Source organism: Lepidochelys kempii, chromosome 4, assembly GCF_965140285.1.
Source record: "Lepidochelys kempii isolate rLepKem1 chromosome 4, rLepKem1.hap1, whole genome shotgun sequence".
NCBI lineage: Eukaryota > Metazoa > Chordata > Testudines > Cheloniidae > Lepidochelys > Lepidochelys kempii.
The window spans coordinates 139,227,287-139,241,098 of NC_136383.1; the positions used below are offsets into that span (position 1 = coordinate 139,227,287).

Consider the following 13,812-nt stretch of genomic DNA (forward strand, 5'->3'; position numbering starts at 1 on the left):
ACCCTGGAGACAAGTCCCCCTCTCTTTGGATCACAGCTAAGGCCTGGGGCAGGGATGGAAGCTCTGCCTGTCTTCTGGATAAGGAGAAGACATCAGCATCCGTTGTGATATTATCACTCATGTATTTGTACGGTGGTAGGAGCCGGCTGAGATCAGGCCCCATTGTGCTGGGAGCTGGACAAACATATGGTTATAGACAGTCCCTGCCCCCAGTGAGTTTACAATCTAACCAGACAAAGGCAGGATTCCTATCCCAATTTGCCAGAGGGGGAACAAGGGGTGTAGAGAGCCTAAGTGACTTGCCCAAGGTCCCCCAGGAGGTGTGTGACAGAACTGGGACCTTTCACCAGCACCGAGTTCTCTTCATCAAATAATACTAAAGGGGCAGGCGTGCTGGCTGGCAGAGCTTAGGTGCCCTGGTATGATTTCAGAGGCTGCCGTGCCATGTCGCTAGCCTATCGCAGCCTCTGGAAAGCCACGGGGGCCCGATCGACCGCTGTGCAGTGGTTTGGTAGTCGGGTCTCCCTGCATTTTCTAGTGAAAGAGCAAAAGAGAAAATCTCGCGGGCATTTGACTGTCGCAAGCCTCCAGGCTGCAGCCATTTCAACGGCATTCCTGGGCCAACGGGGACACCTAGTGGGGAGCAGCGAGACAGCGGGATGCTGGGAATATTTCAGAAATTAGGCAGGGAGGCTGAAACCGAGCCCTGGGCAGAGCTTCCGGCACAAAGCCTAGATCCCCCCGTCCATAGGGTCTGATCTCCGGCCGTGAATGTACGGGCTAAATGGGTTATCGCCCCTCGGGGCTCCAGTGGTGTTTAAGTCCTTGTGCTAGCCTCTCTGCACGGGAGCGGTTCTCACCCTCGCCGAACAGCCTGCTGTGCATATTTCACCATAGCCAGGAAAGCTTGGGCGGGCATGCACGTGAGGTGGGGAGGAGGGGGAACCACGTGTGAGAAGGATTGGGACTTGGTGAAAAGTGCGAGCTCTGGAAACGGGGTCCTCTGCTTCTCCACATCAGCTATGCCCACTGCCCTGCCGACACGCCCTCACCCAACGGGCCTCGGGAGTCAGAGACAAGGTCACCTTCCAAGCCTCAGTCAACCCTTGGCTTCTTTCCTGAGCCTGCTGGCAAAAGTTGCCCTTCCCCACTGGGGCCTGAGCCACGCCTCTCAGCCACTCCCAGCCTGCAATGGGTTAAAGCTACAGCCTGAGGGGAAAGGCTCCCTGTGCCATTCGCAGCAGGAACGCCTGCAGGAATCCTTGCTGAGGGGCGTTCTGGTTTTTAATTTGGTTTAAAACACAATTCCGTTCCAGCAGACGTCATGGGAAGCAGCAGGCACTCAGTCAAAGCGTCTCAAGCTGCTCATCCAAAAACGGAGGCACATCGACATGGCAGCTATTCATGAAAATCTGATCCTAGACCTCTCCTCTGCAATTGCCCCATCTGTGCAGTGGGGGACAACAACCCTTACTCACCTCACCAGGGCCTGGAATAACTGGTCTTTGTCAACTGCTCGGAGACAATGGGCCAGCTCCTCAGCTGGAGTGAATTGGAGGAGCTCCATCATCTTCAACTGAGCAACACCGACTGACACCAGCTGGGGACCTGCCCCATTGACTCCAATGGAGCTACGGCCGACGGACACCAGCAGGGGACCTGCCCCGTTGACTCCAATGGAGCTACGGCCGACGGACACCAGCAGGGGACCTGCCCCGTTGACTCCAATGGAGCTACGGCCGACGGACACCAGCAGGGGACCTGCCCCGTTGACTCCAATGGAGCTACGGCCGACGGACACCAGCAGGGGACCTGCCCCGTTGACTCCAATGGAGCTACGGCCGACGGACACCAGCAGGGGACCTGCCCCGTTGACTCCAATGGAGCTACGGCCGACGGACACCAGCAGGGGACCTGCCCCGTTGACTCCAATGGAGCTACGGCCGACGGACACCAGCAGGGGACGTGCCCCGTTGACTCCAATGGAGCTACGGCCGACGGACACCAGCAGGGGACCTGCCCCGTTGACTCCAATGGAGCTACGGCCGACGGACACCAGCAGGGGACCTGCCCCGTTGACTCCAATGGAGCTACGGCCGACGGACACCAGCAGGGGACCTGCCCCGTTGACTCCAATGGAGCTACGGCCGACGGACACCAGCAGGGGACCTGCCCCGTTGACTCCAATGGAGCTACGGCCGACGGACACCAGCAGGGGACCTGCCCCGTTGACTCCAATGGAGCTACGGCCGACGGACACCAGCAGGGGACCTGCCCCGTTGACTCCAATGGAGCTACGGCCGACGGACACCAGCTGGGGTCCTGCCCCATTGACTTATTAATAAAACAACAGCAATAACCTCACAATTATTCCTATTGTGTCAGTGTCCCAGGTGCTTCTGAGGCCGAGGGGAAGCCAAGGTCCTTGCCCAGAAAAGCATACCATTGAAGGGACAAATTTTCTCCCCCTACGCAGGTAGAGTCATACGCCACCCCAGAAGTCATACTATGTAGCTCTCAAACAGGGCTTTCCGTCAGATCTCAAAGTGCTTTGGAAAGGAGGTCAGTAGCATCACCCCCATTTTACGACTGTGAATCAGAGACAAAGTGACTTGACCAAGATCACCTGGCAGCCCAATGGCAGAGCTAGGAACAGAGCAACACCAATGGACCCCATTTGGGGATCTGGCCCTAGGTATTATTCTCCTCTGGGATCGCCATACCTTTTTCACAGCCTCCATCTGCTTAAGGTCCCTCCTGCGGAGCCGCACCCACCGCCGCCGGCGGCTAGTGTGGTACATCTTCTCGGCCGGCACCCAGGCCTTGGGCTTACGGTCTGGCGGGATAGCGATGCCGTACTCCCAGCCTCAGAGTAAAGGAGATACCAGGGTGAATGCGGGGATAGGGCAGCTGCCTTTGCATCTAACCATTAAGTCATTGCAGATGCTTTCAAAATCAATTTCAGTTGGGGTTTTCCTAAATAACAAAACTTGCTTTCCAGAACCTGCCTGCAACATGCTTTTAAAGTGTGTGTCACTTCCCCGCTCCGAGTGGCTGGCCACACAGACAATAGCAGCCTACTACTGCTGCCAGATGTCAGAGTTACCCCTTTAGCTCACGTGCCCAAGGCTCCATGCTTTGGACCAGATGACCCTGGTTATGCATGCCCTACTGCTGATTCATGCAGGGGGCTGCTCTGTGGACATTCAACTCTTGGGTGTGACCTTAGAACAAATCCTTCTAGGTCATCCAGATGGTTCCCAGCATTTCTAGTCATTTGTCCAGGCTGGTCTGCAGTCCCTCTTCGTCCATCTGGGATGGCTGAGAGGTTAACATGCTGGTCTTGAACTCCAGTGGGGTGTCCCGTGCTGCCTCCCACTCCAGCAACTCTGGTTGGTTTGGCTGCCAGGTTAAGTAATCTGCTGGTCCCTTCAATAAGTAAGTATGTGATGGGTGCCTACCCCGTCCTGTGGGAGCACACTACCCAGCTGACTGCTTCGCACTATCAGGAGGCTCAGATCCAGCCCAGTTGCATCTCGCCCTCCTCCTAGTAACCCCTTGTGTCCTCCTCGGCACTCACACCTTTCCAAGGCTCAGCAGCCAATGTTCCCCCTTTTAGCTTGGCTCTGTCAAAGCAGGGGCAGTCCCTCTAGGGGACTTTTGTTGCTCTCTCGCCCGTCTGTCGGTATCTTTCTGGTGAGGAATCCTGGCTGTGGCTGCGCTAGGGATCTGCTGGCCTCTTCTACGCTGGCCCTTTCCCCATCGCTGGTCCAGCACGAACAGAGGGGTAAAAACGCTTTCACCCTGCTGGCACGAGCGCTTCCATCCCTGCTAACTTCAGCCGAGCTGTCCTCGTGCTAGACTGATGGGGGAGAGAACTCTCAGCACAGACGCATCCCAGGATCCATCAGCTCCCACTGACGTGAATGGAAGCACTGCAGTGGGGCACCAGAGTAGACCCAGGTAGAAATGGAGGGAATGTTTTTGTAGCTGTAGTGGACAAAGGGGGACAGGTAGGCTGGGATGGGGAAGCTGTGTGCAGGGCTCCTCCCTGGAGAGGCAATGGCCACAGTGGGCAGAGTAAAGGGGGATGGGGAGGGAAGCTGAAATATACGTAAGGTTCTGGCATACCTCTCTCATCAACCGCTCGGTTGAGATCTGTGTCCCATTCCACGTCTTCCCATTTCCATCCTGGGGGACACTCGATCTCCTCCTTAGGAAGCACTTTCTCCCCATTCTGGAAGACATGGGGTGCGTTTACTGAGCAATATTCGGCCTATGAGCGCACCCACAGCCCACACAGACTTCCAAGGTGGCTAGCAACAAAGCCGGCCTTGTATCAGTTCCCCTTTTAGCCTGTGAGCCCTCTGGAGCATAGAGCACCCAGTGCCAGGCTCCACCCTGATGCTTGGTAAATAGTATCTATGGATGGAAATGTTGCAATAGCTCCGTTGTTCGGGTTATGCTGAGACTCCCCGCAGGGACTCACTTGCTGTGCTAGAGATGGACCAATGAGACAGGGAGCCCTCCCCAAACTGACAGCACTTGGCCGGATGGTGCAGAATGGATTCCCTGAGAATGCACAAGGGGATCTGCTGATCCGTGGATGAGCTGCAGTCATTTCCCGATAACCCCTCTGTGAAATGGTCAGTGAATCTAAACCTTTTTTTTTTTTGATCCCTCGGTGCAAATACATTCCTGAAGTCTGAAATGTGACAACTGACTCATTTGTAGGGGATTCCACAATCTACGACACGGGCTACCTTTTCAGTCGGTTAATGCGGGCGTGGTTTGATTGACACTATGAATAAATAACCTAACTGTTTTCACCAATAGATCTCAAAACACTCTACAAAGCAAGCCAGGATCATTATCCTCATTTGGCAGACGGGGAAACTGAGGCACAGAGTGGGGAAGTGGCTTGCCCAAGGTCACCCAGCTGGCCAGTCCTAGGACAATCAGGGGGTTTGCCATCTAAAGGAATACAACAGCAGTCTACAGGGGTGGGGGGGAGTTCTTACCACATCTGTGTAGGCCTCAGCCATGTGGATCCACTGGCCTCCAGGAAGCCGGACTTGATTCTCAAACACTTCGTCTACAAAGCTCATGTGACCAGCATCTGTGTCATAAAGTAACCTGCATCCAGGGAGGATGGGAGGGAAAGAAAAGCAACTAAGAGCTCCCCTGCATCATCTCCACAAACACTCGTCCTTTCAGCCAGCTGCTGCCTCCTAGATCCCAACCCGTTACCCACAGAACGGAAAATGCTCACCAATGCCACTGAGCAGATGCCTAGAAAATACAGCTGGATTGTGGACACTCCAGTTATAGGCTCTTCCAAAGCAGATATAAGCCTGAACTGCAGCATCCGCACTGCTGTTTCAGCCGGACATGCTATTCCAGCTGGATTTGCTTCTTATAGAATCATAGAATCATAGAATATCAGGGTTGGAAGGGACCCCAGAAGGTCATCTAGTCCAACCCCCTGCTCAAAGCAGGACCAATTCCCAGTTAAATCATCAAATCATCATAAATCATCAGGTTCATTGTGTGAACCTGCATTGCACTGCACATTCAACAGCTGCCATGTCCCACCCCAGAGGTGGCTGCATTTCCATGGTGGGTGAAGTAACACCTGCTTATACAGGGCCACTGCCTCCTAGCAGTTCAAGAGCTATGGGAGGCCAGCAATACCATGGATCGTGCCTGGAGGCCCCAGGCAGTGGGAAGGCGGTGCAAATGGATCTCCCAGCCCTGTGCAGTATACAGCTGAGCTCTGCAATGGCACTGTCTGTGAAAGTTGGAGTTCACAGATTCCCAGATTCCAAGGCCAGAAGGGACCACTGTGATCATCCAGTCTGACCTAAAGACATGGGCAAAGTAGGTCAGGATCAAAGGCCACGGCTTATCCCCTTGAGCCCTATCCAGCTGCCGACCAGGGGAATGGACAGGCTGGTGGGTACCAGGACCAGATCTGTGGATATGTGCAGTGAGTGGATCCACTGGCCACCAAGCCAGCATGGGCCGCTCTTGCACTGCAGAAATTCCCTGCAACCTGCTTCCAGGTCCAGTCCCCCAAATCCCTCAGGTAGGTCCCATACCCAAATCTCTTGTACTTAGGCTCTGCACTGGGGACCAGCAGCTTGTTAGCTTGGACGCTCCTTTCAGCGGACCATCTTTTTTGTCTGTATTTGTACAGCACCTAGCGTAAAAGGTGCTTGGTTCACACCTGGGGCTGCTAGATGCTACTGCAATACATATCATCTTAATTTAATAGTTTAGGAAGTGCACTGAATTCTCAACAGCTGTCAGGGGAAGAGCTGAGCCCCAGACCCACATCCCTCTAGGCTGCCGGATGGTTTGCTATCAGGTCGCTACATGTCCTTAGGGTGTTTATGGACCCTTAGATGAAACGTCTTGTAATTGACAAATGCTATTTAAACAGGGAGCTCCCATGCCCCTTGCTGAGGGACAGATTCATAGATTCGAAGGCCAGAAGAGTCCATTGTGATCATCTAGTCCAGGGGTCCTCAAACTGGGGGTCGGGACCCCTCAGGGCATCGCAAGATTATTACATGGGGGGTTGCGACCTGTCAGCCTCCACCCCAAACCCCGCTTTGCCGCCATCATTTATAATGGTGTTAAATATACAAATATATATTTGTTCCCATGCAAGTACTTATAAACTGTGATCAAATCACCCCATATCTGCTTTTTGTTAGGCTAAGCAGACTGAGCTCCTTGAGTCTACTGCTACAAGGCAGTGCAGCGGGGTGGTCACGCAGTTCCCAGGCCGATTGGGGAAGCAGGCTCAGCTGTGGCCACGTGCCAATCAGGGCTCAGCTGGCCTTTATGAGAGAGCAGTGGGCCAGAAGCAGACAGAGTCTCCTCTAGCTGTGGAGGGAGCTGGGTCTGGCTGCTGGGGAGCTTGAGAAGGTACCTGGAGTGGAGCATGGCTGGGGAGCTCTAGCCTGGAAACCCCCCTCCTGGGCTGTAGCCTAGTATAAGGCCAAATAGGTACTGGGGTTGTGGGGGATAGCCTGAGGGGTAGGCAGAGGCAGCAGGTCCAAACCCCTCCTTGCCTGTGATGAGTGGCAATTAGACTGCAGTCTACCCCAGTGAGCTGGGGCTAGATGGTAGCTGGTAGTAGCCATGTACTGAGGCAAGGTGGGGATTGTGGGTAGGGGTTCCCCTGGGTGGGGAGACCCAGAGAGTGGGTGTACTGCCTGGGGCAGCATCCAAAGAAAGGGGTACCGGGGTCCAGGAGGGATGTGGGCCTGCAGAGGGTGCTCCGGAGCTGGAAACTGAGCTAATTCCCAGGAACCAGCAGGAGGTGCCACAGGGGTGAATCCCACCCCGTTACAGGCAGGTTTTCTTTAATCATTCTCGTGGCTCTTCTCTGAACCCTCTGCAATTGACCAACATCCTTCTTGAGTTGTGGGCACCAGAACTGTTATCTTACTGTATCCATCAAGCGATCTACTCACGTCTTTTCTGGGCTGATGAACCAGTCCCCGGCCCACGTCCAGCCGACAGAGGGACGGAAGCTATCCTTAGGCAGTTTGATTTTGCCGGTCACGTCGCTGTATTTGGGGTAGGTCAGACCAGTCGTCCCCCAGTTCCCAACCAGTGCCAGCTTCACCTGGTTCTCATACTTAGACATCAAAATGAGAGACACTTTCAGGATAACAGTTGGGTATATGGGAACAGCGAGAGCATGGAAAGAGACCCACAGAGAGCAGCTACTTGGGAGTAAATTCACTACACAGGGAAGAGCACTCCATCATAGAGGCAGTTTGAGGGATACCGTCAAAGGAGTGGCCTGAGAAGCCAACTCCATGCAGGCCACCAAAGAGCGTGGCCATGATCTTCAGGGGCTGTTAGCATGAGTGAAATCTGACTTAGTGACCCAGAGGTGAAGGACCCAACCCCCGGCTCAGGGTCTGCTTGGAATGAGTGTGTTTACAGCTGGACTGTGGCTGCCCGTCCTGCCATGAATAACTGCACCAACTCGCAGCAGAGCCCTGAATTCACTTCCTTCCAGGGCAGGATGCTTACCTGCCACATTAGCGCCCCTAGAGGGAAGAAGCGGGAGGACTCAAGGATCCAAAACTCAGTGTCAACCTAAGTTCCTTGTAAACTGCATGGCCACACAACTGCGCCACAGCCTATTAAGTGCCAGGCAGGCGCTCAGGGAACCCAGACCTGCCGTGGCCAGGGGACAGGTGCCCCTCCCCCAGCCCGAACCCAGGCCCGTCCTGGACCTGCTGCGGCCAGGGGTGAGGCGCCCTGGTCCGACCGGGGAGAGAGGGGGGGGAGAGAGAGCTGGGTGGAATCCTCTCTCCCTGCCGTAGCCCTGGGGCAGCCTGCACCCCCATCCAGAGCCTTCATTCCCCCCCCCATACCCCAACCCTCTGCCCCTCCCACACGCCAAACCCCTGGGCCCCACCCCACCACATGAATTTTGCTACGTGCACCAACTGATGTGACACATCACCTCCATATTGGTGCATACAACAAAATTCATTACGCACATGGGTGGGGAAAATTTAGAGGGAACACCGGTGTCCACTCACGGTTTCGGCAAAGACGGAGAGCTTCCCCTCTGCGTACTTGTTAAACTCCTTCTCGTCTACAGCCAGCCCAAACCAGAGCTGAACCCGCAACTGAGCCGGGATCCTGGGGCCCATCGCCTCTTCCTGTGGGTACTGCCAAAGAAAGGGAACCCAATTAATATCCGCAGGGCAGCGGCTGCCTGTTAAGGGTAAGGGCTGCTCTGGGCTAACGCCTGTCCAATAAGGATGAGAGAAGGTGGAAGCAGAGCCCTACTCACTCCTGTGCACCCAGTGACATAGAATCATAGAATATCAGGGTTGGAAGGGACCTCGGGAGATCATCTAGTCCAACCCCCTGCTCAAAGCAGGACCAGTCCCCAATTTTTGCCCCAGATCCCAAATGGCCCCCTCAAGGATTGAACTCACAACCCTGGGTTTAGCAGGCCAATGCTCAAACCATGGCCACCCAGGCATGCAAACGAGTGTGTGGTGTGCCCTATAGTGGCTGCACTGCCTAGAACCTGCTCTTGGACAACAGAACCCCACGCCACCCCTGACCCGCTGTGCCCTGTTAGGGATCAGAGCCTGTGGCAAGTGCAGCTGGCTTGTAGTCAGTTGCCTGATTGGCTCCACCTGTCAGCAGATCGGGTCTTAACCCCAGCAGCAGTTCAGTGGGTGCTCAAAGTACTTGCCTGCTGCCACACCTGCTTTACTCCAGGTAACCCAGTCCTGCCCTTCAGCTCTGATTCCTGACTTCGGCTCTGCCCTGGGCTCCTATTTCTGCCCCAACCACTGGGCACAACTGCCCCACATCCCGGTCTTTGCCATGCCCTGTGGGCACAACCAGGTCCCTACTCTCCAGACAGCAGTGGCAGCCTGCTCCTGAAAAACAGGCTGGTGCTTCAGCTTTTTGTGCCTGGGATCCTCAGCTCCCTCCGTCCTTCAGCTGGGATAGTGCCCACACTGAGCAGGGGGCTGCATGCACGGGGCGGAAGCTGCCTCCCCATGGCCCAAAGAGCTACTGGTAAAGGGGGCAGGCAAAGGGAAACTGAGGCAGAGAAAGGGGTGGGGGAGAGTGAGGCTGAGCAGCTGAAGAGTGACCATGGCAGGCAAGGGGCAGGATGAAGGGGGGGTCCAAGAGCCATTGACAGTGCAGCAAATGCTGAGCGACAGGATGACGTCAAGAGGCCATGAAGTCCTTTCCGGCAGGCCCTGACTTCCCCGCTGCACCCTCTGGCCAGTGCTGGTTGCTCTGGGGATGGAGCCCCGAGGGTCTAGGGAGTCTGCCCCCTAAGAGCTCTCTGTGGCTGCAGCTCCCCTGTGGAGGGTCACTCTGGATTAGGGGGTAGGTAAGGTGAGCTGGAAGGCCCTGATTTTCCACCAGTGCCCACAGTCACACGATGAGCACATGTGATGGGTCCTAAAGTACCACCAGTGCCCCCTGCTCCCGTCTGCATGCCCTGGAGCTGGTCTGTGCCAAACGCCAGCCTCCCAGCAGACAGGGCTGTGGAGCAGCCCCGGTTCCATACCAGCTCAGAGCCCACAGGAATGGGAAGCAGCAGGCACAGGCTGCTACAGCCAAAGCGTGAGTCTGACACACGGGTACAGCTGCCTGAGAAGGCCCTGAGCCACTGCCAATGGGCCTGGAACCCTCTGCAACATCCCCAACATGCAAAGGGGACTGATGGACACAAGGGGGTGATGGCCCGAAGCACATTAACCGCTACATGCATTGCCATGCTGGGAGGGCACAGATGCTGGCATCAAAGATTACAAGCTCCCCCCATGTGCCCAGCAGTCTGGACCAGCTAACACTGCCTTGGCTAATGATACAGCATGTGGACATGTGCTGAGGCCAAATTCTGTCCAGTGATGCTGGTGTAAATCCAAAGTGGTCCCACGGGAGCCAGGGACACCTCCAGAGGGACACCTGAGTAAATGAGAGCAAAATCTGGTCCCTTCTCTTTAAAAAGCTTCTAAACTGTGTAAGTAACTGCATAAGCTGGTACCTCTCACAGATAAATGGATCTGCTCTGTGCTCTTTATGTAGACAGGGAAATACACAATAACGCTCATCACTTGTATCGCAGCTGACAACATCAACTGGCCAACCTTGTTGCGTGCCCTGCCACTAGAGGGTAACAGACTACTACTGCAGCTAAGTAGTGGAGTTACTCCATCAGCACAAATGGTGGAGGTCTGTGCTTCAGGGCTCAAACCCTAATGAAGACTGGTTCTTTTGGGCGGGGGGGGAGTTGTTACTATAGCCAGGTGGGAAACAATTTCCTGTCCCATGAGCATTTTCAAGATTTCAAAATCTTGCCTGTTTTGCATCGGGATGAAACCAAGACCTTTTGAATATTTTGGTGAAAAGCCAGAGACACACCCTCTGCAGAATAGTCAATACTATGGCCCCCACTGTGACTCAGGCAAAGCAAGGACTTGAACCCAGGTCTCCCATGTAAGCATTCTATCCACTAGACAACTGGCTACACTGAAGTGGAAAGTGCTCACTAGCTCGCTCGCTCTCTCGTTTTCACTGACCCTTTTCTGTGAAAAGTTTTGGTGAATCGAGATACTTCCAACAAAAAACTATTCTGAAAAGCTCCAGACCAGATCTAGCTGTTCCATAGCATTCCTCACAACACCCCTGTAAGCGAGGTAGGCAGGGGAAACTGAGGCAGAGCACAGTTAAGTGACTTGCCCCAGGTCCTGCAGCAAGCTAGGGATAGAACCCAGGTGTCCTGGCTTGCAGGTAAACCATGAGACAGGAGTCTTCTGGGCTGGTGACCTATTTTCACCCAGCAAAGAGCAGGAGAGAGGATGTGACTCTCTGCAGAGTGGTTGGTGCTGTTTATCTACTGGTAAGATGACCTTCAAGACTAAGACACTGAAAGCGGCCAACATATTTGAACAAAAATAGAAAAAATAAACAGTGAAATGTCTCGTTTGGTTTTTTTGCTCTCACTTGCTTTTTTTTTTTTTTAAGTGATGCTAGTTTTCCATCCGTAGCTGAAGTTGAGAAAAAAACTAAATATTTTGGTTCTTCCTTTCCTGCCAGCTGTTTTTTAGAGCTGCAGCTCCCAAATGGGGAGGACTGGAGAGAAGACATTTCATTCGAGACACAAGAAGCTTTCTTTGGCAAGGGGATCATAACTTCAGTTCATTTGGGTAGCTGCGGGTTGGGAATTTAAAACTCCCTCAGCCAAATTCTGTCCTCGTTTACAACTGGGTAATCCCGCTGACTGCAGTGGGGTGGTGAAACAATCCCAAAATGCTGGCCCTTGGTGGAAATCGGACCCAGAAGCTTCTGTGCTAAAAAGGACAGGCTTCTAGGACAGGAGCTACAAGAATGGTGTACTGGTAGCACTAGTCGGCGCTCATCCACTTTGTGAGCCAGCAGCTACAGGGGAACCTAACCCAGGCTGAACCAGGAGGTTATGCTTGAACAGAAGTAACCAAGGACAGATATTGTGAGGAAGGGACTCTGGGTACATCTACACTGCAATAAAAGTACCCGTGGCTGCGAGTCTCAGGAAACAGACTAGCTGAGGCCTAGGGAAAGTTACAATTCTTCCCCCCTTACAGATGAGCTGAGGCAGAGAGAGACTAAGTATGTCCCTGTATCCCAGCAGGATCGAGGGACACCACAGTGCTGAGGAAGACAGATAGTCAGCTGGAGAATGTCTGTGCTTTGACCTAGTTGTTTGATCACCTCCTGTGTTACTCATAGACTTCAAAGCCAGAAGGGACCATCGGGATCATCCAGTCTGACCTCCTGCACGTCGCAGGCCACAGAACCTCACCCACTCACTCCGGTACTAGACCTCTAACCTCTGGCTGAGTCACTGACATCCTCCAATCAGGATCTAAAAGACTTCAAGTGGCAGAGAATCCACCACTGACTCTACTTCAAACTAGCGAGTGACATCAAACCAGGTCCGGCTCACCGTGTCCAGTAGGTGTCGCACTCCCACTCAAAGTAGCACCACGCTCACAAAGTTCTATGGCTGACTCCGCCCCCTGGGGAAAAGCCTTTGCAGGGAAAGAGGGAGACAGTGAAAACGTTGGTGTTGGGCACACAGATCACTGCCAACGGGCATTCTGGAGTGGGTTCTTCATGACAGCTCCCAGTACCTGCTGGGAGTGTGGAAGCAGGTTCGATTCCTGATGACAGCCAGTCCCCGGGAATCCTTACGCTGTCACTATGGCAGCTAGCCCTATGGCTGCAGTGGAGGAGCACTGCACCAGGAGACATTTTCCCCTTGCGAGTATGAGCAGGAGCAGCTCCCCAGTGAACAGCAGATTCTTGCCAGCAAGTTTAAAAAGTATGGATTGGATGAATGGACTATAAGGTGGAGAGAAAGCTGGCTAGACTGTCGGGCTCAACGGGTAGTGATCAACATCTCGATGTCTAGTTGGCAGCCGGTATCAAGTGGAGTGCCCCAAGGGTCGGTCCTGGGGCCGGTTTTGTTCAACTTCTTTATTAATGATCTGGACGATGGGATGGATTGCACCTTCAGAAAGTTTGCAGATGACACTAAGCTGGGGGGAGAGGTAGATATGCTGGAGGGTAGGGACAGGGTCCAGAGTGACCTAGACAAATTGGAGGATTGGGCCAAAAGAAATCGGATGAAGTTCAACAAGGACAAGTGCAGAGTCCTGCACTTAAGAAGGAAGAATCCCATGCACCGCTACAGGCTGGGGACCGAGTGGCTAGGCAGCAGTTCTGCAGAAAAGGACCTAGGGGTTACTGTGGACAAGAAGCTGGATATGAGTCAACAGTGTGCCCTTGTTGCCAAGAAGGCTAAGGGCATATTCATAGGAGCATTGCCAGCAGATCAAGGGAAGTGATTATTCCCCTCTATTCAGCACTGGTGAGGCCACATCTGGAGTACTGCGTCCAGTTTTGAGCCCCCCACTACAGAAAGTATGTGGACAAATTGGAGAGAATCCAGCGGAGGGCAACGAAAATGATCAGGGGGCTGGGGCACATGACTTACGAGGAGAGGCTGAGGGAACTGGGCTTATTTAGTCTGCAGAAGAGAAGAGCGAGGGGGGATTTGATAGCTGCTTTCCACTACCTGAAAGGGGGTTCCAAAGAGGATGGAGCTCGGCTGTTCTCAGTGGTGGCAGATGACAGAACAAGGAGCAATGGTCTCAAGTTGCAGTGGGGGAGGTCTAGGTTGGATATTAGGAAAAACGATTTCACTAGGAGGGTGGTGAAGCACTGGACTGGGTTCCCTAGGGAGGTGGT

At 53.9% G+C, this 13,812-nt stretch overlaps 1 protein-coding gene across 4 annotated transcripts in view; it reads right to left on the bottom strand.

Annotated features, from left to right (window-relative positions):
- The window catches only part of DYSF (dysferlin), a 307,503-nt gene that overhangs the window by 143,278 nt on the left and 150,413 nt on the right, over positions 1–13,812 (bottom strand). For all 4 annotated transcript variants that reach the window (XM_073343024.2, XM_073343025.2, XM_073343023.2 and 1 more), the window contains exons 24-28: positions 8,577–8,708; positions 7,488–7,654; positions 5,022–5,136; positions 4,132–4,237; positions 2,724–2,866 (exon numbers count right to left, since the gene is read on the bottom strand). In XM_073343024.2, coding sequence (XP_073199125.2) covers positions 2,724–2,866; positions 4,132–4,237; positions 5,022–5,136; positions 7,488–7,654; positions 8,577–8,708 — 663 coding nt within the window. The remainder of the gene's footprint in view (positions 1–2,723; positions 2,867–4,131; positions 4,238–5,021; positions 5,137–7,487; positions 7,655–8,576; positions 8,709–13,812) is intronic.